The sequence below is a fragment of the Lutzomyia longipalpis genome, chromosome 1, assembly GCF_024334085.1.
Source record: "Lutzomyia longipalpis isolate SR_M1_2022 chromosome 1, ASM2433408v1".
NCBI lineage: Eukaryota > Metazoa > Arthropoda > Insecta > Diptera > Psychodidae > Lutzomyia > Lutzomyia longipalpis.
Genome location: NC_074707.1, coordinates 43,351,721 through 43,375,952, shown reverse-complemented (window position 1 = coordinate 43,375,952; position 24,232 = coordinate 43,351,721). Strand labels below are relative to the sequence as shown.

The following is a 24,232-nucleotide window of genomic DNA, read 5'->3' as shown; positions in this document are numbered from 1 at the left end:
ATTTTGGAAGGAAATCATCTTTCGTAATATATTCGGCATATTTCCTTATCAAACAGCCCAATTTCTGCCCTATTTTTAAGTAAAAAAAATTGGGCAGCCCAAGCGGAAGATATCTCGAAAAAGTTTCGACGCCTTCCCAATAGGGAATTGGGTGTGGACAGTCTGTCGAAATTTTTCCTTCCTCCATTTCCTTTAATATTAGGGAAAAAATAAGGCAACTTGTCGACTAATATTCGACATGCTTTCGACAATCTTCCCAATTTTTGCCCTATTTCTTCCCAATTTCTGCCCTTCTCCAGATTTTTGATTTCATATTTTGTCAATAGATGGACTTTAAGGTTTAGAGGTTAATGAGCTCAATGGCGTACTTATTCGTGCGCGGCAAATCAAAAATTTACTTACTAAAATTAAATTCGATTTATTAATTATCTGAGACTTTTGCATCCAAAATAAGTTGACCAACATGTTTCAGGATGTGTAAAGAAATTTTAAAAATACTTTCAACAAGGTTTTGGGAAATTTCATTTTTTAAGTGAAATGAAAATATTATCAAAAAATTAAATTTTTGTGAAATGCAATGGCATTTTATCGCCTATGGCAAATATTCATGTCGGGAAAAGGGTGTGGCATGGTTTTCCAAAGACCAAGCGTCAGGATAAGTCGCAATATAAAATATTAATATTTATTAATATTGTGTTTCATTTTGTCTTGGCATTTTATTGTTGTCATGTAAAATAACGCCATGGAGGCCCCAATATAATCATGTGATGTGTGAAAAGAGCAGAAGAATATAAAAATATGTTGTTTGAATTGAATATTATTGGGGAGAAAGAGACAAATAACGAGGTAATCAAAGCAATATATGTCGACATACTTTCGAAAATTTTCCCTATTTCTGCCCTATTTCGAGGGTAGGTCGGAATATGGTCGGCCACGTTTCGACATCAGCTTCCCAATTGGGCAGAAATAGGGAAGATGCTTTCGACGAACTGTCGGCAGAAAAATTGGGATTTTTATTCCCCATTTTCGTCGAGGCGTCGAGATTTTGACCAATTCTCGACAAATCCCTGCCGACGGATTTACGAAAATTTTCCCTATTTTCAAGCAATTTCTCTCGTTGGGTATATGCTTTAGTTTCCAAGTATGTAGTCGTCAATTACAAATGATGACATTGTAGAAAATTCTCAAAGAATATAGAGCGTCTACTAAAAAGTCCGAGAACCTTTGAAATCGACCGCGCTTTTAAATTATTCAACGGATTTCTCCAATAAAACGTAAAAGAATTGCATTCCCTTTTGGCTTCGTCAGGGCATTTCCCCGTGGGCTCTTGCGGTGCGTGTGTGCGGTGTCTTAAGCATGATGATGGGTATTCCCGCCGTCAAAGAGTTGGCTCATCCATAGGCTTTTTCGCGGGCGGTTGCGTGGGGCCAATGTGGTGGAGAATGGGGGGGCCTCGTGTAAGTTGTTTGGAGTGCGAGTGAGACGGAGACGTACTGCTGAGGTGTCTGAGTGTGTGAAAAGTCGCTCCCTGACCACTCAACTTGCTCCCCAGACCGTTCAGTCGCAACTCGAGAAGCGTACAGTGAACAAGTGCCGCGTGTTGAATCAATCAACCGCCATTCTGTGGATTAAAATTGTGAGGTTTTAGTTTTATTTGGTGCTGAAAAGAGTTTCTTTTTCTTTGTGAATTTTTAGCAAGTTCAGGTGAGGAAGAAGATGAGCTGTGAAGGTTTAGGTTTTCTGGGAGGTTTTTGGTGGGAATTCTTTTTTTTATGAAAGGGAATCTTCAGTGCTTGGGTGGATGGGTGTTGTTGCCAAAGACACCTCCACGCTGTTGATGCTTGATTTTTGCGCGCGCATTTTGAAAAAAATCAAAGAATCAAAAGAATCAACAAGTTGGGAGATTTTGCGGGGTGAGAGAGAAGAGTGTCAGAGGGGAGGTAAAAGGCACCAATTAAGTGGAATATTTCTTTTGAGAAAACGCGAGAGAATAGCGAGGTAAGAGATCATACACGGATTGTTTTTCAAGGCTCTCCCCAATGATGTCATCCATTCACTTTTCTCAGGCAACACAGCTCCACAAGATTCAATCCGTTTGGGTGTGTTTTAGCTGTGAGATTTATCTCGCTTATTTAGCCAGAAACAAACAAACAAAAAAATCTCAATTTATTTTCACGACAAGTGTAAAATTGCCCGAGGAAAATCCCATCAAATGGCAAATTTAGCAAAAGACTGCAAGGTCCGTTGGTCTGCTTCCGGACTTTACCGTACTTTCCGTATACCCATCTCTTTTATTATTTTAAAACAAAATGAACTTGATCAAGATCGTGAATGGCTAAAATTTATTTCGAGAAACGATCGTTTAAATTTCTTCATGATCTTCATGCGATTTTAAAGAGTGATCTTTTGGGGGATTTCCGATCTTGGCACTTAACCCAAGATCATGGCTAAAAACGTGTTCAGTTCACTGATCTTCAACGATCTTTACTGCACAGATCACCCTCAGAGAGATGACTAAATTATCCCGCAAAATGATTTATCGTTCAAGTGATCATGATTGAAATTAAATCACGATCGATCGTTCAATTTATCCTACAAATTGATTTTTGATCGATTTTACTTTGAATTCATTCGCCATAAATATTGTCAAAGCACTAATTTAGCAAACAAAAAGAAACCTTTTGAAATTCTTATTTTGCCGCTGTGCTACTTGTTGAAGTGATCTCGCACTTAAATCATTGTCCCCAAAGCACATTTATGTCGGAATTTGGGTCTACAGCAGCATAAATCATAAAACAATGAATTTGTATGCATGACACTCACCTTATGACATTTTAAAGACACACAAATTTTATGTTTTCAACGCAATGGATGACAATATAATTTTATTTTAATTTTGCAACATTATCAACAACAGGTTTTCACATCCCAAGCTGGGGAAAATGATCGCCTTAATCTTATACAAAAATGTACTTATAAACTTAATTAAATAGCAACGTTCTTTCCGCAATGATGATCGGTGTTTTGCTGATTGGAATGCAAAACCATCGCGATTGCGCAATGAAAATAATAACTCTGCGGTTCTTGGAAGTGTATAGAATAGAAGCTATGATATTGCGGCGATTATTCAGATCGTGAGTGATCTCCATTTTTTTTGTTCTTATGGCAAAAAATTGTTTATTTTTGCACGAAACATTCTTATTTGAATTCCTAAATAGAAACAGACAAAAAAAATGCTTCTATACAACACATGGCGTTTGTTTATGCCTTTTATTTAATTGTGTTTTATTTATGTTCTGCGAATTGGGGTGAATAGAATCAATAATCAAACGATATCTTTTCATGATTTTCGCGCAATATTTTTATCTATTTTTTTTCTTATCGAATTAACGAATGGAATTTTCTTAATGGTGCCTTAAGAAATTAAAACGATAACTGGATTAAATAAAAAAAAAATGAAATTGCTCAAAATGGGGTTAATTTAGGCTTTAATGATAGATAAAATGCGAGGTTAGACGTAATATAATAAAAAACTATTCTTTATCACATGAAAATACTTAAGAAATGTGAAGAAAATTAGTCACAAATTTTTGGTTAAGTTATTTACTTGCTCAACATTAAAGAAAGAATATTGTGGAATTAAATGACTTTATGCAGTTTATGGATTAACAACAACAACATTTTATTTCATCTTTAAAACTATTTATTTGTGAGAATTTTTAATGATTTATTTTTCAAGTAAAAAGTGAAATTTAGTGTTAATAATTTTTGTTTAATGGAGATAATTAAAAAAAAATCAACACTTAAAATATTTTGCAATAATAAGCATTTTTATGAAGTGGACACGGTGGCCAATTAGACTCTATAGAAAAATTCCTTGTAGTTCCATCAAATAAATAATTTAATAACTCCATACAAAACTGCATAATGTCCTTCATAGAATTTTAACATTTTACATATATTCAACTACAGAATACTCACACTTTTTGATTCAATCTCATTCAAGAATATTATTTTACGATCGTGCTGCATCAATCTACCATAAGATTACGCGATCTTTTTGCTGTATGATCAATCCGTATTATTAGTCATCTTGAAGTTTTCTGTGTGAAATAAAATTCTCTCTGTGCGTCAACCTGATCTCCATTAAAATTCTCCCCACAAAAAAAAAAGTCTCTAAAATTAATTATCCACGAAATCTCAATGATTATGAGGGTTTTCCTGAAGTTAAAAAAAATCTCTTAAAATTCACAAAAAGGACTCAAATTGCGCGAAATGTAATGACTTTGCCAAGGAAATGGAGTCTATTAAGGGGGGCTTTTTATGTATGCTGCAGTGTCCATTTTAATGGGATTTTTTTCTCTTCATACAGGTTCATGCAATTAGAGATTGTTTAGAGTGTCTTTGCCTCGTAAAAATGTCCACTATTGGGTGCAATTTAGTGTGATCGTACAAATCACACAGCTTTAGATGTCTTCGATGTGTGGCTGTTTCGAAGGCCACAAACTTTTCGTGTCATTTTAATCAATCACGCGTTGATGGTGGAAATTAACAAAACGCTATCGCTTCTTTTTTTATTTACTCACTTCTGACAAAAAAGGTTTCTCCAAATGCATTATCTATTCTATGGGAAATATTTCGTGGTCCCGCACCTCGCACTGTGTTCACGGGAGGGAATTCGCTTTGCATTCCGATGCGAATGTGGTTTTGATTTTGCCTCTAAAAGTTGCCCGACCGAATGAGGAGAGCATAAAGAGAATATTGCTCAACATTCTTTTAGCTGTGTGGTGTAGGTATCTGTATTCCAATGGTGTGTATACCAAAGTCATTTAATTTAATTTTTGTGCATTTTTGCTGTACAGCAGGGAGCACACATAGAGTTGATTTGCTCTGAAATACCAAAAAAATAAACGAACTCTGTTGTGCTCAAATTCAATGCGACAATGAGTCTTTTACTTCTTTACCATGCACAATACCACAAAATTGCTCCAAAAAACTACTCCTAACGCAAGAACCTTGCTGGGTATGAGCAGCACAATCAGGCAAAAAAAGCCCAAATAATTTGAAGCTTAAATGGGCTTTTTGTGCGAGCGATTCAATCTGAATTTATTCATTGAACCACATTTTATTTTGTCTTCTCGGTGGGTCGACCTCGTTGATGGAATTCCCAGATGGTTTTCCTTCTTCAAAAGGTAAAGTTTGGTGGCACTTTCAAGGCCCTCCATTGGCTCCAATCTTAATTCCCAAATTGCGTGTGAATCCCTTTCTTTCCTGCAGCACCACCCCCGCACTCACAGATCAATTTTTGGGTCAAATAAGTCACACATAAAACATAAGTTGATGACCCCAAAATGTCTCCAAGAAAAGCTATCAATATATCGGGGCTCTGGAGAGACAATTTAATTTGAGAGTTTTCCCGTCAAATGGAATTCCTCTTGATGGCTTAAATCAGTTTGTTGGTTGTTTGTTGTGCTTCTAAAAGTGACCCATTTCTCAGAGTTTCGCTTTTCGCCTCAAAACACATACACACGTGAACTCTCAGTTTCCATTCTGCACAGAGGTGAGCCCGCGACATGGTCAACAGAGTGGAATAAAATGTGTGTGTGTCACAAAAAAATCTATTCATAAGCTCCCATTTTATAAAGGGGCATGTCAATGCCTAAAATAAGACACCTGAACATTCTAATCGCAACGGTTTAAAAGTTTTTTTTTAAGAAGTCAAGTTCTTATAAATATGAAAGAATTTTTGTAATTCGTTGCCTAATTGGTAGGATTGTTGAAATTTTGAAATTTCTTTTAATTATTCTAGATTCTCTTAAAATAAGAGGTTGTTAATTAGTTCACTAAACTTTTTAACAAGGCAATGTGTTTCAATTTGAGATTGAGAAAAAGAGAATTTCGATCAGAAATAAAGAAAACAAAGACCTCAAATCAAGCAGAAATCTTTGAAATATTTTTTCTCCAGAACTCTTAATTTAAAATACTTTCTGCTATAATAAAAAAAAAGATATTCAAAATTATCCCAAATTAAATATTTGAACTGTTTTCTTATTAAAAAAAATAGTTCTTTGTGGGAAAACTTTAGAAAATCCAAAAGTTTTAAATGTTTTTCTAAACTCTTAATTTAAGATAAATTAAAAGTTTAAAAAGAAGAATATTCTATGCTCAATGACCTTTCAAGACTTCTAATTAAATCAAAATAAATTTCAAAACTCAATTTTTAAGAATAGAACTCCCTCTTAATTATTAAGAGATATAGAAAAGTTCCGCGCATTGTGAGCTGCTTACCCCTTTGGCTCACCTGCTATATGGCTTCAACAATGATTATATTCGTCAGAGTGTTTGTGGAATGTTGAGGGCTCATTTCTTCTGCTTGTACATCATTCTCTGGCCATTTGTGTTGTCTCCCGAGTCTCCCAAGAGACGTGCCCGTTCCACCAGCAACCGGTTCTCCGTGAAGCGTGGAGTTCATCGAGAAAATAAAGTTTGAAAAAAAAAAAACTCATCGTAATTATTCAACAACACACCATCAGCGTCTCTGACCGAGTCCCCACCTTTAAATAAAAATTGGGCATGTATGTGCGAACTCCGCGAAGGTGGGGAGGGAATTTTTAATGGCAGGAAAAAATCATTATGTCTTGTACAGGTTCATGTTGCATTGCTAATGCTTTGATAGGCATTAGCAACAAGAAGTTGCTGGCCGTTACGGAGACTCGCGAGATCTAATTTTATTTTTTTTTCTTCTTCTTAACACGCCGGTTTTGCACCGAGAATTGATAAATTTTTATGTGATCCACATTCGCGATTGATGCTATTTTTTCATCGTCCGCTAAAATCGGTTGAATTTGATTTTAATCGATGTGCTTTCACTGCTATTTGCTAAAAAAAAATTCGAAAGGTATTTTTTGTGCGAATTTTTCCACTGTGTATTGCAGATTGCACGTGGAATGGTCATAAAATATGGGCAAAAAATTTGTAAAAAATTGAGTCTTTTCTTCTCTGTGTATGATCAAGAAGATTAGGGGCTACTCAATCTCTTAAATTTATGTACTATCATATAAATTAACATTTCTGTTAATTATTGCAATTTTTCCCCCAATATATCTTGTATAGAATGCAATATAAACAGATTTTATTCACTTATACAGTGACTCATCAAATTGCATGAGAGATAAATTGCGAAAAAATATGAGAGAGAAAAATAGAGTCAAGGTTTTCTTCACAAAAATAACCACAAAAGACTTCCAGTTGATGCGGTATTATGTACCTAGGTTGGGAGGAAAAATGCTGGCGGGAAATTCTCATTTTCTAAGCACTTTCCATCAACATTGAGTGACGATTAATTGGTGTCGTAAATGCCTCATGGTGGATCATTAAAGGACCTCCCGGGAGAATTTTTCCTTTGCCCACCACTAAGCCCCATTTTACCTTTCATTGCTCATAAAAATTAACATTGGTTTTTCTTTTCCACTTCCTCCCACCCAGCACGTTATCATATACTCCTCATGAGCCCTCAATTGGGGGAAGGAAGCTTTTTTTTTCCATGGGAAATCACCTGGAAAAAAGCTCCTTAGAGGTACGCACCATAAATTTCCCAGTCCCCCTCGAGGTTAGAGGTAACTGAACTCTCTGTACGCAGGAAATGCTGGTCAGAGAATTTCCATGAATCTCCACGAATGACAAAATGCGGGGAAAATAAAAGTGATTGTACGTTATGTAAATTGACTAATTGGCGTTCTTTCAACTCAATGATTTTCGCCTTTTCTTTCCTCACTGCTGCCGTAAAATCAGCGCTTTTATTTCTTTCATAATATTGATGGTATGTTGGTACAATTTTTGAGATTTCTAATGGCCCATTAAATTTTTTTTGATATCTTTTCCTCCACGTTTTTTTCTTCTTGGCTTCCTGTTTCACCAGCAAAAGAGCCAAAGAGGGCATTTAATAAAAAAAAGTCTTTTATACAAATGTAAAATTTGAAGTCTGAAGCTCGCGCGTGCTTTGTAAACCATGAAGTTTGGCTTTTCGCTTTTAGCTCACCTGGCGAAAGAAATTCCCAATTTCACCCCGCAAGGTAGCAACAGAATTCCATCGCGGCGTCGTCATTCGCTATGGGAAATACCACGAGAAGTAAAAAAAAAAGAAACGAATGAAAAGAAGTTTAAATTTATTATGAAAGAGTAGAAAAAATTAATCTTTCCGGCGATTTTCTACTTAAAGAAAACAATTCATCGGATCATGTGGTTGATCTATTGATTTTATATCTATGTACCATCGACACATTGTTGTGACGAAACAATAGGTTGAGGAACGTCTCGAGTTTTGACTGATAAGAAAATTTCAATAGGAGCCCCCCATTAAAATCTCAAGACATAAAATTCATAACCATTTTTATCTTCTACTGCCGATAAAACCAATCAACTTATTTCAATTCATTATCAGATTTTCCACCTTTTTTCCAACCTTTCATAGATTCTCGAGATAGGTGAATAGCTGTCGAGTCACCCACCTCTTAGGATGGGAAGGCAATCATCCAAATTAATCGATTACATGTCTTTGAGACTCTCGGCCCTCCCCCCGCACGAGATCGATTTGCCGCGCGTTTCCCTCGTGCAGAAATTATCCCACCATTGCTGGGCTAAGGAAGAAGAAAAATAGAGCCATTTATTTACCGATAATTCTCCGCATTTTATTTATTCATCGCGAACTCAATGTTTTTTGTATATAGGATTGAGGAGGTGTATTGCCCCGGTAGCAAATTAGCACATTTTCGAAAAAACCCCCCATTGGAATTTATTTTACACACACCTGATACTTTTGACTGGGAGAAATTAGCACTTGCGTTAAGCTGCGGGAGCTTTCCCTTTGCAAACACTAAATGGAGAGTCTCGGTGTGTCTTTCAGAATTAAGAATTAAGAATACCAACCAGTTCAAATTTACATCAAAGAACCTCAACGGCTAATTTTTCCACAGTGGGGCTTCATTTTTCATTCATGCTGTGAGTTATAATTGTTTCTGCTTACGATAGAGTCTATAAGGTTTATGATAAAGATCTTTTTCGATAGGAAAGTGAAGCGTTAAGAAAACTAACCCTTTAAGGAATATTTGACTCAAATGCTATCTCAAATTCAAAATTATATCTTTCTAAAAATTATATAAATCGTGTAATTGCCTTGAATTTAGGTAGAATAGATAAAAAGGTTTCACAATAATAAAATAATCAATACTTAAATAATTTTATTCACGAAACTAGGCACGAAAGGGTTAAAATCAAAATAAAATAAATAAAATAAATTTTTTTTTTAAAACTCTCTCATTGATATTACTTTTTAAAAGGCTCTAAGGAGCTTCCTACTCCCTCTTGGTGCCCAAGCTTTTCCTTCAAAATCATCTCAATGATAGCCTCGTGTTTTGGAAAGTAATCCTTCGCACGATTTTCTTTTCCAAAAGAGCAGAATGTTGTTGATGAAGAAAAAACAGAGAGCCGCGGCCAAATAGTTTCGTTCCCCATGTCTACGAGTTTTTTTGGCAACATAAAAGGCCGAAAAAGTTTTTTTCTGAAGCGCGAATCCATTTGTTGACGATACAAAAAACGAGTAAACATTAAAGTTGAATAATGGCTTTGGGTATGATAATAACAGCAAAATTCTCAACAAGTGAAAAAAAAACACAACAATTGAATTGTACAGTCACACGTTTTGTCGTCGAAAGTACTTGCATTTTATGCAAATTGTTGCCTCGTCGGATTGTGCAACATAGGCTACATAGAGTCCAAAAGAGATAGTTAAATCCTTTCAGTGTCATTATATTAAAATACACAACATATATAGTTTGAAACTTTCAATGTACATTTGCGCGAAAAAATATGTGAGTTTGATGTGGACAAAGGTATTTGAACTGTTTTGAACAATAAAAATGGTTCAAGAGAGAGCTTTTTATTCTCTCTGTATCAGGGAGCTTTTGCACTTTAATTATATCAGGAAAACCTCTGAAAGAAATCTGGTAAAACCTAAAGGGAAAGCTGTGCTTTTCCACGGGAAGAAGATCATCAATCACACGCATTTTGGTATCGTAGTGATTGATTTTCCATCCTTCAGAGTTCGATTTCTTTCACCACGTCCGTCCACCCATTAGAGGATGAGCCTCTTTTCCGCTTCAATCCTCTACATACCTACATACATAAAGTTGAACTTCTGTGTGGGCTTAATTGACTTAATGAAAGCTAATTATCGCATGGTGTGACAACCTGAAAAAAAAACTAGAAGGTAATTGATGATGAATTTCGCACGTTTTTGCACTCAAAATCACTATCATGATTAACATGCGCAGAAGATCGATGTTTTATGATTTCCTTGTCATCCCACGTTGTTTTTTTTTTCACGGTCATTCTAAGCCATTTTTATGGGATTATAAATTGTTCAAAGCTTGTTTACAAAATTTTCATTTATATTTTCCTATTGATATTTTACAACTAAATATTTTGTTGAATGACGAAAAGTTGTGAATAAAAGCTTTATGCATATTGATTAAATTAATTGGACATTTAAACGATTTCAAACCATCACTGTTGCAGCGATATTTAATAAATTTGTATCGTCATTTATTAAATCTCTCCAATATTTTTTTTGCATTCCGGAAAATGGCAATATTTGGCAAAGAGGAGGCACATATATAGGAAAATATTTGTACAAAACGATGTGGGTGAGAATTCAATATTGAAATATGGGAAAACGAGAAATTATATTTGGCCAAAAATTCCCCAACGCCGAAAAATAGCATTAATCAGCAAAATATATCAAATCAATAAATCATTTCCTTCCCGCGGAAAGGAATGTGATGTTGCGGGGGTGGGGGACTTAATTAAATTGTTCCTTCCTCTGAAATCATCTCAATTTCCACCCAAAAATTAGACTGACTCTGCTACTTTTTTTCTTCCTAATTAGCCGCAATATTTATTTAGCTCTTTTCCCCTATTCTTGCATACAATTTACAGGCAGCATAATGTGGGTGTGTCAATTCTATTTAAAAAAAAACCTTTCATCAACAATTTCTTTTTCTCTCGATTTATTGCAAATTTCTGCACATACTTTTATTTTATTTTTTGGGGCGAAAAAGAGCGCCATGGGGTTTCTGGGGCAATGCTTTTGCCGCTGATGCGGAGGTATAACAAAAAAAACCGTCATGGTTATGTACGCGAAAAAATGCTTTGGGCACGAATTTGAATTTTTATCTCGAAAATAAAAACAGGTGAATAATTTCCTGTGTGACAAAAATGGCAAATTCAACTTCCTTTTCGTGCTTCTCTTTTGCCTTTTTAGCGTGAACAATTGTCTCGAGCTATGTGAGACAATTTCTTATACATCCCATGAAGACAAAAAACTTATTTCCCAGTCACGAGTGAGTCATCCAGACTTTTTTGCAATATTCTCCAAGGCACAATATGCGGGAAAACCCTGCGTGACTCACTTGGGGTACCATACACAGTGGTGCTGAAGATGGATTGAAGATGAAATCAAAGAAGAAAATGAGGGGAGAACTTTTGTGATGATTGTGCATGAGCCATAAACTAACCCATCCATTGAGGATTCCTCTTCAAATTGATGGAATGTGTGTGTGTGGTTTGGTTTTCACTCAACATACCCATAGAGAGCATAAAAAGCATAGGAGGTACCTCCGGAATTTGCAAAGAGATTAAATAGTACGATTTCAATGCGGACATTTCAATTCCGGCACTTTTCAAGGTCTTCCCCCCTTATTGAATAAAATTCAAGTCAAGCACTGAAGTGCAGAAGTAAGCACAAAGTATTGAGAAGTCGGTACCCAATTATTGCCCCACAAATACTTCTTGCACAGTAAAAGCTCCACAGTAAAATGCTTCATTTTGTGCCACTCAACTGTGAAATGGGTTTCCATTTAAAATGGACTCTCGCTTTGCCCACATCGAGATCATCGCGCTATTTGGATTTCAAAAGTGTGATGAAGACTGAACCGGGTTTTGTGTTTTGTGATGAAATGTCGCACCAAAAATATTTTACATGCAAAAAGAAGGTGAATTTTCACCGTTTTCACTCTGAAATTTACATAAGAAATATTTGTCAACATCTCCGACAGGTTAAAACCCCGAGACATTGTACACACATAGTGAATATGGCCTCGAAGGGAGCTTTTCAGTGTTAAAATTTGAGTCACAAAGTTGAGAAATTTATTTGATCATAGATTTGAGATTTTTTTATTTGGATTATATGCACAAAATATTGATTTTTAAGAAATTTTAAGACTTTCATTTTCTTTTTCTAATTTTTGAAGAATTTGATGAAAATCATGAGAACAATGAATAGGAAAAATGTTAGGAAGTGTCAGAAAAATACCTGGAAAACTGCATTTACACCAGATTTTAAAAACCAGATTTAGTATCTTTAAATACCGTTCTTCGTTGATTTTTTTCTTTAATATATTTCAATCTGTTATTAATTTATTTAAAAGTTAAAAAAAAATGCATTAAAAAAAAGAATTTAATCATAGCTAAATCTATTAAAACTTCCCATTTCATTTCCTTAACTCTGATATATTTAATCGTCTTCCGTTTTAGTTAATTTCATGACCCAAAAGTGAGAACAAAGCGTCCACTCATAGGGGCGACCCATTCTCCTACCTCTATGAAAGTAAATCGATCTGAGCGACGGGGACTCCTTTCTCCATCAATCACCCACTCCCATCATCTATGTATTCAGTGACCCTCGCCACTGACCACGGTCGGCGTCTATAGTGAGGTTATTTATCCAATCCACATATACATATAGGGCCTGATTAACAGAGCGCGCATTTTTGGGCGTCCTTCTGTATTATACCAAATAAAATATCAAGCATATTGAGGTGGAAACAATTAATCTCGCGACATCTCACACGCAAATCATCAACCAAAAATTCAGACTCAATAAACACAAAATGAAATGCAAATGAAGTACGAACAGACGATTTTTTTGTCAACATGAACAAATTCAATTGCTTGGAGGAAAAAAAAATACGCGAAACTTTGTGGATTTAATGCGATCAATTGAATTTACAAGTGTTTGGTTCACAAGCATGTCTCAAACGGTTGGAAACCACCCATTAGTGGCTCATTTAATAAGAGGTTTCGTGCATTATTAATAGACAATTTCAGCTAATTGCCTGTTTATATGGAGGATGATCAACGTAAATATAATTAGGTTACATCTAAAGCTCCGCCTATGATTCTAATGCTGCACGTGTTGAGGTGACAAAGATTTTAATTATTTTTAGGAAATTCTATTAAATTGTTTATGAATATTTAAAAATAAGGCATATAAATTGAAAAGCTTGGACTGCTTGTTCATGTAACGTATAATATTAAAAAAATATATTAATTTAATCCTCAATATGCATTCTTTTCCTGAAAAAAAAAATTACAAGCTGGATTATGTTGGATTAAAACAATAATTTTCTCACGCATATAGAGAGTTTTCACGTTACCTACACATTTATTAATTATATTTCAATTTGGCAATTTATTTGAGAGACTCACTTATAAATTAATTATGAGACAATTGATTGGTTTTTATTGTGAAATAAAAAACTAAAAGCTTTCAGACTTTCAAATTATATCACTGAAAAAAAAACAAACGTTCTAAATTCCACAAATTCCTCTACAGAAAAATCTCATTTGAAATCATTAAAGTTCTATTTTTATTCACAGAAACGAATACCTATCTTCAAAAGGTTTCAATGTAAATTCCCTAAATTCTTTATGATTTCCATTGCAATGGGTTAATAATTCTACGGGACAAGAGCGCCTCAGCAAACATGTTGCATGTGAATTTTTTATGTTTTTGGCTTTCATGAATAATTTGGGAAAACATGGCACATATTGTGTTCATTTAGTGTGCATCCCCACGGCGAAAGGGTATTGCCTTCCAAATGCCCATCAAGGGGGAGGGATGGTTTTACGTTTACGGATGAAAATTGAGTGTTAATGCGACGAAGGAGTATCCAAATGGAAATCACTCTTCACACCACATATCGATTATTTTGCGATATGAGAAAATCATGTAAATGGTAAATCCACACACCCCCGAATAGGAAACGTGCACTGGGAGAAAATGAAAATGTAGAAAATGTACAAGGAGTTGAAGATAAATTCACAGAGAATTTTAACCATGGAATTAGAGGAAAAAACTGATGCGAGGTGAATAAATTGCATAATTAAAAGAAAATATGGTAAAAATGTGATCTATATTAATGGTCTCACTCAGATTTTTTTGCCAAAGAAAATTCATCTGGATTGGTTGAAATGTGGAAAATCAATTCAAGAATAAAATTGAGATTTTTGCATCAAACTTGTGACAAAAAATTAATGATTATTCTATCAAGTTGGGAAAAGCTCTTTCTGAATGGGGAATGTTTCAGTGCTTTCGAGCTTTTGATGACTTCTCTTATTAAGGCAAATTTTTGTCTTTTGGATCTTTTATTCATTCTTGAACCTTTTAAAAAATTGAGACCATCAAATATGACCTAATTTTATTTTTTTTTCGTTTATTTGAGACTTTTCTCAAAAAGTTTTAGAAAGTTTTTCCATGAACTTTTCTACCTTTTTTTGTGGTAGTTTTTTTTTCTTTTCAAATAATTTTTCTGAGTGCATTCGATACATCTCAAGAATCCCATAGATTTCATGTCAAATCTCACCCCTTATATCAAAAGTTCTCTTCCTGGAAAATGATGCAGTTGAAGGTATGTATGTGTTGTTAATGTGAGAAAAAAGAGGCAAATGTTCCAGTGTGGCATCTACCACCCCATTCTATATAATGTAGCTCTGCCCAGGAATGCTCAGTCATATGTGAAAGCAAAATTCTGAGAGGGATATGTCGTGTTGAATGCATTACTATTTATGAGAACTTCAATGGTGCTCTCGTGTTCAAATTCAAGAGGGAGGCACTTAAAATGATGGTTCCAGGAGCGATTTCGTGTGTTAACCAAATTTGATTTCTTGCCTTTTCCTCGCAACATACATCCACTCTCAGGAGAGAAAATCCCTCACACCGCACCAACGTCCATAAGAGCTTTTGCATTACGAGCTGGGGCGGCGGGTATGTGCATTTAAGTGTGTTGTCAAGAGAAGGAATCCTAGGGATGTGTAACGTAAATGGCTTTCGTCACGAGCACAAATCTTCTTCATATGCTGATATTAAATGTTATAGACCGAAGGTGAAATTAATGCACCTTCCCTCCATGTTGCTTAATCCGCATTCTGTGCAATATCGGGCTGAAAGGATCGGAGAGAAGGGGTCCAGAGAATCGATGATGACAGGTGTAGATGCAGCATCCACAGTAAATTTCAATCAATTCCACTTGCTCCTGGTAATTCATATGGAGTGAAGAAGGGTTTAATTAACACATGAGATCGGGCTTTTGGTCGAATATATTGGAAATTGAATGACCAGCAGGTGATGGTGACACATTACGGGGAGAGGTTAATTTGCTTTGTCCTTTTGAGCGTTTTTATCAGTACATACAACCTCCTACCATGCTGGAAATATGCTGTATTCCCTGTATTCAGAAATTGATCCTTTCCCCGGCGCATTTAATAAAGCAAAGTGAACGAGAGGAACATTATGTGCCATATGCATATTGCCCTTGCAGGTAAACTGGGGTTAATTGTAATACATACAGCATACATAGATAAAATATGCTAAATCAACTACATACAATGGAAATGGGATTTTCTTCATGATTTTCTTAGATTTCTTTTCATTCATTTCAACGATTTTTCCACCCTTTACAACTGAATGAGCCTTTTCAGTTCAAAAGCTCCAAAAGGATAAAAGCGTTTTTGAAAGAATGTCATTTAATTCAATGCTCAATAGAAGACTGGATTAAAAGGTTTATAAAGGAAACTGTAAAATGAAAAGCTTCATGAAGATTCCCTTTAAGTTATCAGGAGATTATTTTTAAGAAAAAATTACTTAATAAAACTGATAGAATAATTTTAAAAATTATTAATTTAAATTATTAGAGAGCGGTGTGAGGCGCGAGAATGCTTTCTTTTGGCCTCGTGTTTGCCATCTTTTTGGCCATCCTGCACCTAAGTCATCCTCTGCCCAATGGAGCCCCGGAAAGTGTCTGCTTCAGCCTTATGCCATTCCACGGAGGCGGAATTGCACCACAGACTACCATTACACCCTTCAGGATCCAGCCAAGTGCATCCGTGATCGGCCAGGGTCAGACACTCCGCGTGGACATTGAGGGTGTTACACCCGAACTCACATTCGGTGGATTTATGCTGCAAGCTCGAAGCGTGGCACCACCCTATGGAGTCATTGGACGCTTCAATCCCACCTCTGATGGACTCGTGAAGCTCATCAATTGCAATGGGCAGGAGAATACCATCACCCACGTGTCGCCTCAAGCGAAAAGGAGGATTTCAGTTGAGTGGGAGGCACCACAAGACTATGTTGGACCCGTTGTGTTCAAGTAAGTGCTAATTGTGAACTACATTAAGTCTTTTTTTGGACTTATGATTGATGTATGAGCTTTTAGGAATCATGTACGTGGGTATATCTATTGTTTTCTTGTGAAAGCTGCTATTTTAGAGCTTTTATTTTGTCGGTTCTTCTTTCTTATGAAATTTTAATAAAATGAAGAGGTGTTTGTTTAACGAATAGAGGCAAAATAGAATGACTATTATTAGAATTTGACTTTGAGAGAAAGCTTTCTCTAAATAGCTTATAAAATATTTATAAAAGACGAAGCTTTAATGCTTTAATCAATATTTTGGACGACAATGTTGCAATATTTAATTTTTCGGGTAGCTTTCAATTATTATTTTTGAATCCCATAATTAGCTTTCTTCTGAATTTTGCTTTTAAATTTCTCATACAAGTTTAACACAAAGTTTCTCTTTAAATATTTTTTAAAATAATTAAATTGTACCTTCCAGTGGAACAGTTGCTCAAGACTACGGACACTTCTGGGTTGGTATTGAATCAGAACCACTACAGATTGTCCCACGTGGCGGGGCTCCACCCCCATCAGGGATCTCAACAACACGCCGTCCATTCTCATCAACAAGACCAGTCTATGAGTCCATTCAGCCGGCTCAATCCAAAATTCTTAGTACAGACATGATCTACGATGGTTGTGGGGTAACCAAGAGTTGCTTCGGTATTCCTGACAACTGCTTGGAGACGCGCCAATGTCAAGCCATCACAACTGTAACTGCCAGGGGCGAGAGATTTTTCTTTGAACTTAAATCTGGACACAGTAAGTGCTGCTGAAGAGATTTTTTTAGTTTGAGAAATTAATTCTTCGACTTGTTTTTCAGTGAATCCTGCCTACATTGCTGTTGGACTCTCAATGGATGACAAAATGATGGATGATTCAGTGATTGAGTGCGTACCAGAGGGTGGTGCTGTTAATGTTTATGCCTCATGGACGGAGGCAAGACCCTATAATGCTGTGAGACAGCCAGGTGGTCATCTACGCCTGCAGAATGCCTCATTCACCGATGGAGTCATCTACTGCAATGTTGAGCGTGATGCCAGGACGACAATAATGGGAAAAACTTTTGATCTCTTAAACAACGAATACTACCTCCTTCTCGCTTCAGGGGAAAGTCTCCGAAATACTGGAATTGGATTCCACAGCATTATGTATAGGCCTACAAGTAGGAGTGCCCGATTGACGGATCCTACTAACTTTGGGGCAGCCTCATTGCTTCTCTATCGTCTCCATGGAGCTTTTATGTTGATCGCATGGATTGGAACAGCTTCAGCTGGTATCCTCATTGCACGGTACTTCAAGCAGACCTGGGTTGGACGACAAATGTGTGACAAAGACATGTGGTTTGCTGTAAGTATCTACTATTTTAAATTTAAAGTAGAAAAAAGGGAAAAAATTCTGAAACAATTCAAAAGCTCAATTGCATGATTTTAATTGATCGGAAAAGTGGGTGAATAATTCAATTAAAAAGGCGTTTTTGATTTTTGTAAGTGATACCTACATTGTGGATTAATTACTACTCTTAGCAATTATGCTATTCGATTCACACGATATCACACAATTTCCGCCAGCAAACACACTTAATTTTCCCCTCCAGAATGAAGACTTTTTGTTGCAAGGACTGGGTGTGTCGGCATTTTTTCTTTTTTCATTCATTTTTATTTTATATAAAATGCTTTGAGAAAAAGAAACTTTACAAGAAAAGTCGGAAAAGTTAAAATTAAAAGAGAGATTTTTCCTTATTAATTTCTTATTTAATTTTCTTCCCACTACGTAAGCATTAAAATTTGCAGAAATTGAGAGAAAAGTGAATATGAAGCACCCAGTAACAATGTTAGTACTAATAGTAGTTAGTGCAGAGTAGAAAATCAAATATTTGGCTGTCTGGGGAATTATGCTGGACCATATAAAAGAAGTGTTTACTTTGGGGTTTTCCAGCAAAGCTGGATGTAAACCTCTCTCTCGCTCTCTCTGACTAAACTTTTTGATGAAAACTTTTCCATTCGCAGTGGCATCGAATTTTCATGGTGAGCACATGGATCCTCACCATGGCTGGTTTCATCATAATCTTCGTGGAAGTGCAGGGATGGTCTCGCGCACAGAACCCTCATGCCATCTTGGGTCTTGTCACGACGATATTGTGCTTCCTCCAACCCATTGGCGCCTTCTTCCGTCCACATCCAGGCAGCAAGAATCGTCCCTTCTTCAATTGGGGCCATTGGTTGGGTGGCAATGCTGCTCATATTCTAGCCAGTAAGTTGTAAAAAAAAAACTTTCTTATGTGGAATGTTTGTGGGTCAAAAGTAAAATGCACATTTCGCTTTTATTTGCAGTTGTAACCATCTTCTTTGCCGTAAAACTTCCACGAGCAGACCTTCCAGAGTGGATGGATTGGATTTTGGTGGCATTTGTTGCATTCCATGTGCTCATGCATTTCGTATTCTCGGTGAGTTCGTTGATATTCTGTCCATTTTCTCCAACTTTGTTGCATTTTGCCATCGCCACTCCGCATGTATCGAGGTTGCGGGGGGGGGGTGGCTTTTTGTAGTCATCCCCCGCACCAATCCTTCGCAACTATGGAAAGGGGGTGGAATTTGCAATGTTGGAGTTGAATTTATGGTCTGCATCTGGGTTTGCATGCAATTCCCTCCAAAATACTCACAGCAGCCAGCAACTTCATCATATGGCATCGACTGATGGAGAGAAATCACGATGAAATATTCACCATAAACACATACATTCGCCACAAACATTCTCTCTCCCTGGAGCTTTTCAGTACTTTTTGGCGGTGTATCTCTGTGCATACATAAATTAGCACTATGAGAATATTCTTTTATAGTGTTTTCAAAGCAATTTTATCATCCAAAAGCATAAATTGTTCAAGAGGAATTAGCTGCGGATGTTCAACATGAAACTCCAAGGATTTGTGTAATATATAGAGAATGATTCCGCACACAGGGATGATTTTGTACAGGCCATGGGGCGTGTAAATAGACTTCTCTCTGTTTTTTTGAGGTGGTTTGCTCCTGAATGCCTTAATGAACTGAATGGAAAGTCTGTGTATACCGAGTGCTTGATGTGTGTGGGTGAGAGTTGGAAAGTTTCTAGATTTCATTTTATCTTTGAATTATTTACTATAAAGACCTTTTATTAGAATTTCCTCATTATTTTTCTTTTGAAAAACAAAATATTAAAGTCTTTAAGAAAAATCTAAAGAATTGAATCATTAAAAAATCGAAAGAAGGTATTTTTCGTCACAAAAACGAGAATAGAATATGAACTGAGAAGCTCTAATATATATTAGTTATAACATTAAATTAACAAAATAATTTTTAGAAAATTATCTGTTCTGTTTTTTTTTAAATTTTAAGAAAGAGGTAGCTTTTAAAGAACAAAAATGGACCCAATATTACGATTCTTTTTTATTATTCTGATAGTTAAGTTCGCCTAGCTCAAGAATTTTAAACACTTTTAATGATTTTTTTTAAATTTTCCTTCAATTCATTGAATTTTTGAAAATTAAACTTTTATCCTGGAAAATATTTTATCTGCAATTTTCCATCTCTACCGGTGAAAAGAATCCACCAAATTAGCATGCTGAATGTGTTATGAATGAAAAGTAATCCCATATTTCTTATTCCTCCTCGATGTGAGTGAATGTTGGGGGTGAATGTTGACCAAAAAAAGCTGTGTTGGCGTAACAAAAAAACTTCATTTTCTCATACTAACACCCAAAATCGTGCATAGAAGAACTTTTTGCAAAAACTCGAGTCTGATTAGATTTTCTTGTGGGCACAGATTGCGGGATGTGCTTCAGATCGGGCCAGTGGACAGAGAATTACTGCCTTCCCAATGACCGACATGACACCCTCAAGAAGCTCAATGGGGTCCGAGAGGAAGCAGGATGCACCCGTGAGTGATAAATTAGACACGAATATCTTAAGATTTTCTTCTAAAAAAAATATTTCTTTTGTTTTTCTTGCAGTACTCAAAGTTCAGGAAAATCCTTCTCGGACTCTACATCACAATTATCATTTTATTCGTGATCGCCCTGGTGGTGATTGCTGTTTTGGCACCCATTGAGACCTCCGTGACGCAAATTTCATCCAAAATCACCAACTAGAGAATTTCGGCCAGTGTGTGTGTGTGTTTTTGTTTCCCCAGCAGTATTTTTATCATTCCTCAACATCACCATCTTCTTTATTTTCTATATATTTTTTCTGCAAAAATGCTTTACAAATTGCTGCATTTATGAGGATATATTTTTTTGAATTGAAATGAAACGACGCACGATCACTCAAGAAAAAGGATTAAGATGGAAATGATAAAATCATTTGAGGCCATAACGCACAAATTTCTTTAAAATGCTCCCTCTAGGCGTGTGTCTGACAACGATTTTATTTTATTTTTATACTTTATGAACATTCAGAGATCACAAAGATTCCACTAAAACAATCGAAATTTTTTATTTTATTGAATTTTTGTAAAAAAAAACTAATTCGGTGTAAAAAAAAAGAATTTATTGTATAATTTAAAATAGAGCAAGAAATGCGTCATATTTTTTAAAGCGCCAGATAATACGAGTGTGTAAATAATTTAGTAATTGTTAAGTTTTTTTTTAAATGTAAAAAGATTGTGTAATTTTTATTAATTTTATACAATAAATAAATAACATAGAATATACAAAAAATCGTTTTTTTTTTCTAAAAGAAATTCTAAACTAATTTGATTTTTTTTGTAAATTGGCTAGAAGAGTTGAAAAATTAGGCAGCTCATTGGCTTCAGTGTTTGCTGCATAATTCTCTCACGTTCTTAATGACTCCTAAACATAATGTCGTTTATCATAATTTCCACTCTATTGTCCTCCATGTTTTCTTTTAATTAGCCCATGTAGCCCATAAAATACTAATAATCCCCTGATCCCCATTTCTGTTTCATCCCAAAATTTATTCCCTGGCAATAACATAGCTAATTTAGAGGGCTATATGGGGTGTGGAGTGTGTGAATAAATTTACGAAAATTTGTCACTTTGATCCATCGAAGGAGCTCCTTGCTGTGAGTTGCCTCATCGAAGTGGCATTAATGAATTCAGTGGAGAAAATCCACCCCGACCAAGTGCGGAAGTTCCTCTGCCAAAAAGGAAAACTTTTGCACATCTTCTTAAGCTTCCTATATAGCTCACGCATTCCATTTGGAAAATGCTGCGACAATCCCGGGGGTGGAAGTTAATGACGAAATTATTCATGAAATTTTCACCAATAAATTTTCGCCGATCTCACCGAGGCTCTTCCGCCAGATTAATCTTCGTGATCGACTTCTAATTGAATTTTCCACACATTGCAAACCCCCCAACTGCGATGCTACTTCCCTGCGGGCAAGAATTTTCCCACCCACGTCGCAGAAGAGTTGTATTGGGGGTGTCCACACGATTCGACTGGGGACTAATTTAATTCCACACCCGGAGGATACACTTGGGCGCTGTATATTGCTGCATGCATGCACAAAACACCCCCTGCTATGCGCTACACCCCCAGAGTGAGAAATGCACACTCCGCTGAAACGAAAGGAAAAGAAGAGGAAAATCATGCGGGGACTCCTCCATGGGAACACATAAACCGAAAGAGGCCCCCCATTGGAGCTCCATCGTTTACTTCACATATCACTGCTCGGTATGCATGGTACAAAAAAAAACGAGCTTTCCTGAGTGGTGAGAAGAGCGCTTTTCCGCACGATGGCTGCCAATAAAAGGATTCATGACGCTTTTCCGTGTGGTCTATAATTAATATTCAACATCCTGTGTTTCATTCACCTGAAGGTGCGTTTTTTATTCCTTCCTCAACCAGGTGCTTTCGTGTTGTCTCCGAAGGATTTTTTGTGCTCAATGTCTGGACAGTCAATTAAACACATGCTTCTGATCGAGGTTCGATAATTCGATTACATCCTGGATACTTGCTGCAACATGCATCCATTTATACATAGTCCGTGTTGCTTGTAAAAGACTTTATTGGAATTTGCAGAGCATTTTTCAGTCGCTCTATGAGAATGAAGCTTAAATTCAATTTGTTCAAAATGTATTCACAATGTTAAATAAATTATTAATTAGAGTTTGTTCTTATTTATTTCATTTTGTGAATTGTTAAAATTTGTAGGAAGATTTTCTTTAGGAATTGTTAAATTGTTTAAAGGAATGGTGAATTTTTCTCCTTATAAACTACATTCATCCAATTTTCAAATTTTCCGGGATGACTAAATTTCAAACTAGGGGTTGATTTTTAATATTCGATATTGAAGAGAAAATAGCATTTTTATCAGATAAAATATCTGCTGAAGCCTAAGGGCTTACACACGCCACAGTAATTTGCATCATCCATTCATTCCTTTAAAAAAAATTAAAGCTCCTCCACGTTCTTTTCCTTTACTCTGCAAATTCAACGCTTTTTCTTCGAGAGTTTTGCGGCAATTTTCTCAAGTGCAGCGTAAGATTTAAGTGCTGTCATTATCCTGTGAGAACAATTGGGCAGCCGCACGTAAAGAAGGAAGAAAATAATGAAATTTGCGCTCAATTCATCCCCATTGTTATGGTTATTATTGCACAATGGGAAAAAGTTGAGTTTCTCTCTCAGGAGCTTAAAGGAATGTAATCATTTTATCTTGTCTCCGTACCCAACATCCATTTGATGAAATAATGCGGAAATTGCTTGAAGAATGTGACCTAACGACATCTTCAATGACTCCTCCAAATACAGGCATCACACCGTTCTCCCAGGACATTTTGGGTGTGTGTGGTAGGAACGTATGCCCCGTGAGACGGTCTGATTCCCATGTTGGGGGATGGGAAGAAATAAAATATGGAATGACAGAGAGAAACAGAATGGGCGAGCATTTTCAAAATTTAATCACGATAAAATTGAAAATGGCCAGAGATGCTTTCTTCTCTGTGCTCTTCAGCATGAAAATTCCTCCATCCCCACGCCCATGAAATCACTCCTTGTGTGCCATTTCCCGACAAGCGTTGGGGAGGTGGTTGGTGGAGGATGGTGAAAACTGATTAAAGAATTGCCCCATCACATGGCCGCAGCATCTTCCCAAAGCAACCGCTGTCGTTTCCTTTCTATCCCGGATATGTGGTTTAGTTGCGAATTCTCCGGGTATAGGAAGGGGGGAGGATGGAAAAAAAATTACACATTCAGATCAGGAAGTGGATCAATTTCATTGTTATGTTTATAAGCTCCACTGCTATTCGCTATACAATGCACGAGAGAGATTCCCAGACGCATTCACCATTTTCCAAGGCATGAAAGGAATGTTTAAGAAAGTCAAGAAAGTAAAACTTACGGGCTGTGAATCTTTCTGTTACATTGCAATGTGAAATTTAAACTGTTGGTTACATACACCCGCAAATATGTGAAAATCAAAGAAACTTCAAACAATGGGTCTTATTCAGCGACCTAGAACCCTTGAAATTCGCTTGAAATCTTGAAATTTCAGTACAAAATTTAAAGATTTCAAGGTTTTCTTGGTCGCTGAATTAGGCCCAATATTAATTATTTTTTTTTATCACACCGAAATACATTTTTAAAATTTTGATACGTATTCAAATTTTATATTTTCGATTTATTAAATGATTGATTATAACTATTATTATTTTAGATAATTCATCTTGCTAAATTTCTTTAAATCCTTTGATTTCTGTTTTTTTTTATTCTTCATGGATGTAAATG

General features: G+C 36.1%; 1 protein-coding gene across 1 annotated transcript; it reads left to right on the top strand.

The window, feature by feature from the left end:
- Positions 1-1,551: 1,551 nt before the first annotated feature.
- Positions 1,552-21,201, top strand: LOC129787551 (putative ferric-chelate reductase 1 homolog). The gene is made up of 8 exons (XM_055823255.1): positions 1,552-1,704; positions 16,027-16,484; positions 16,951-17,273; positions 17,335-17,861; positions 18,521-18,764; positions 18,845-18,957; positions 20,310-20,423; positions 20,497-21,201. The coding sequence occupies exons 2-8, from the start codon at positions 16,048-16,050 to the stop codon at positions 20,632-20,634; spliced, it is 1,896 nt and encodes a 631-aa protein (XP_055679230.1). The 5' UTR covers positions 1,552-1,704; positions 16,027-16,047; the 3' UTR covers positions 20,635-21,201.
- The last annotated feature ends 3,031 nt before the right edge of the window (positions 21,202-24,232 follow it).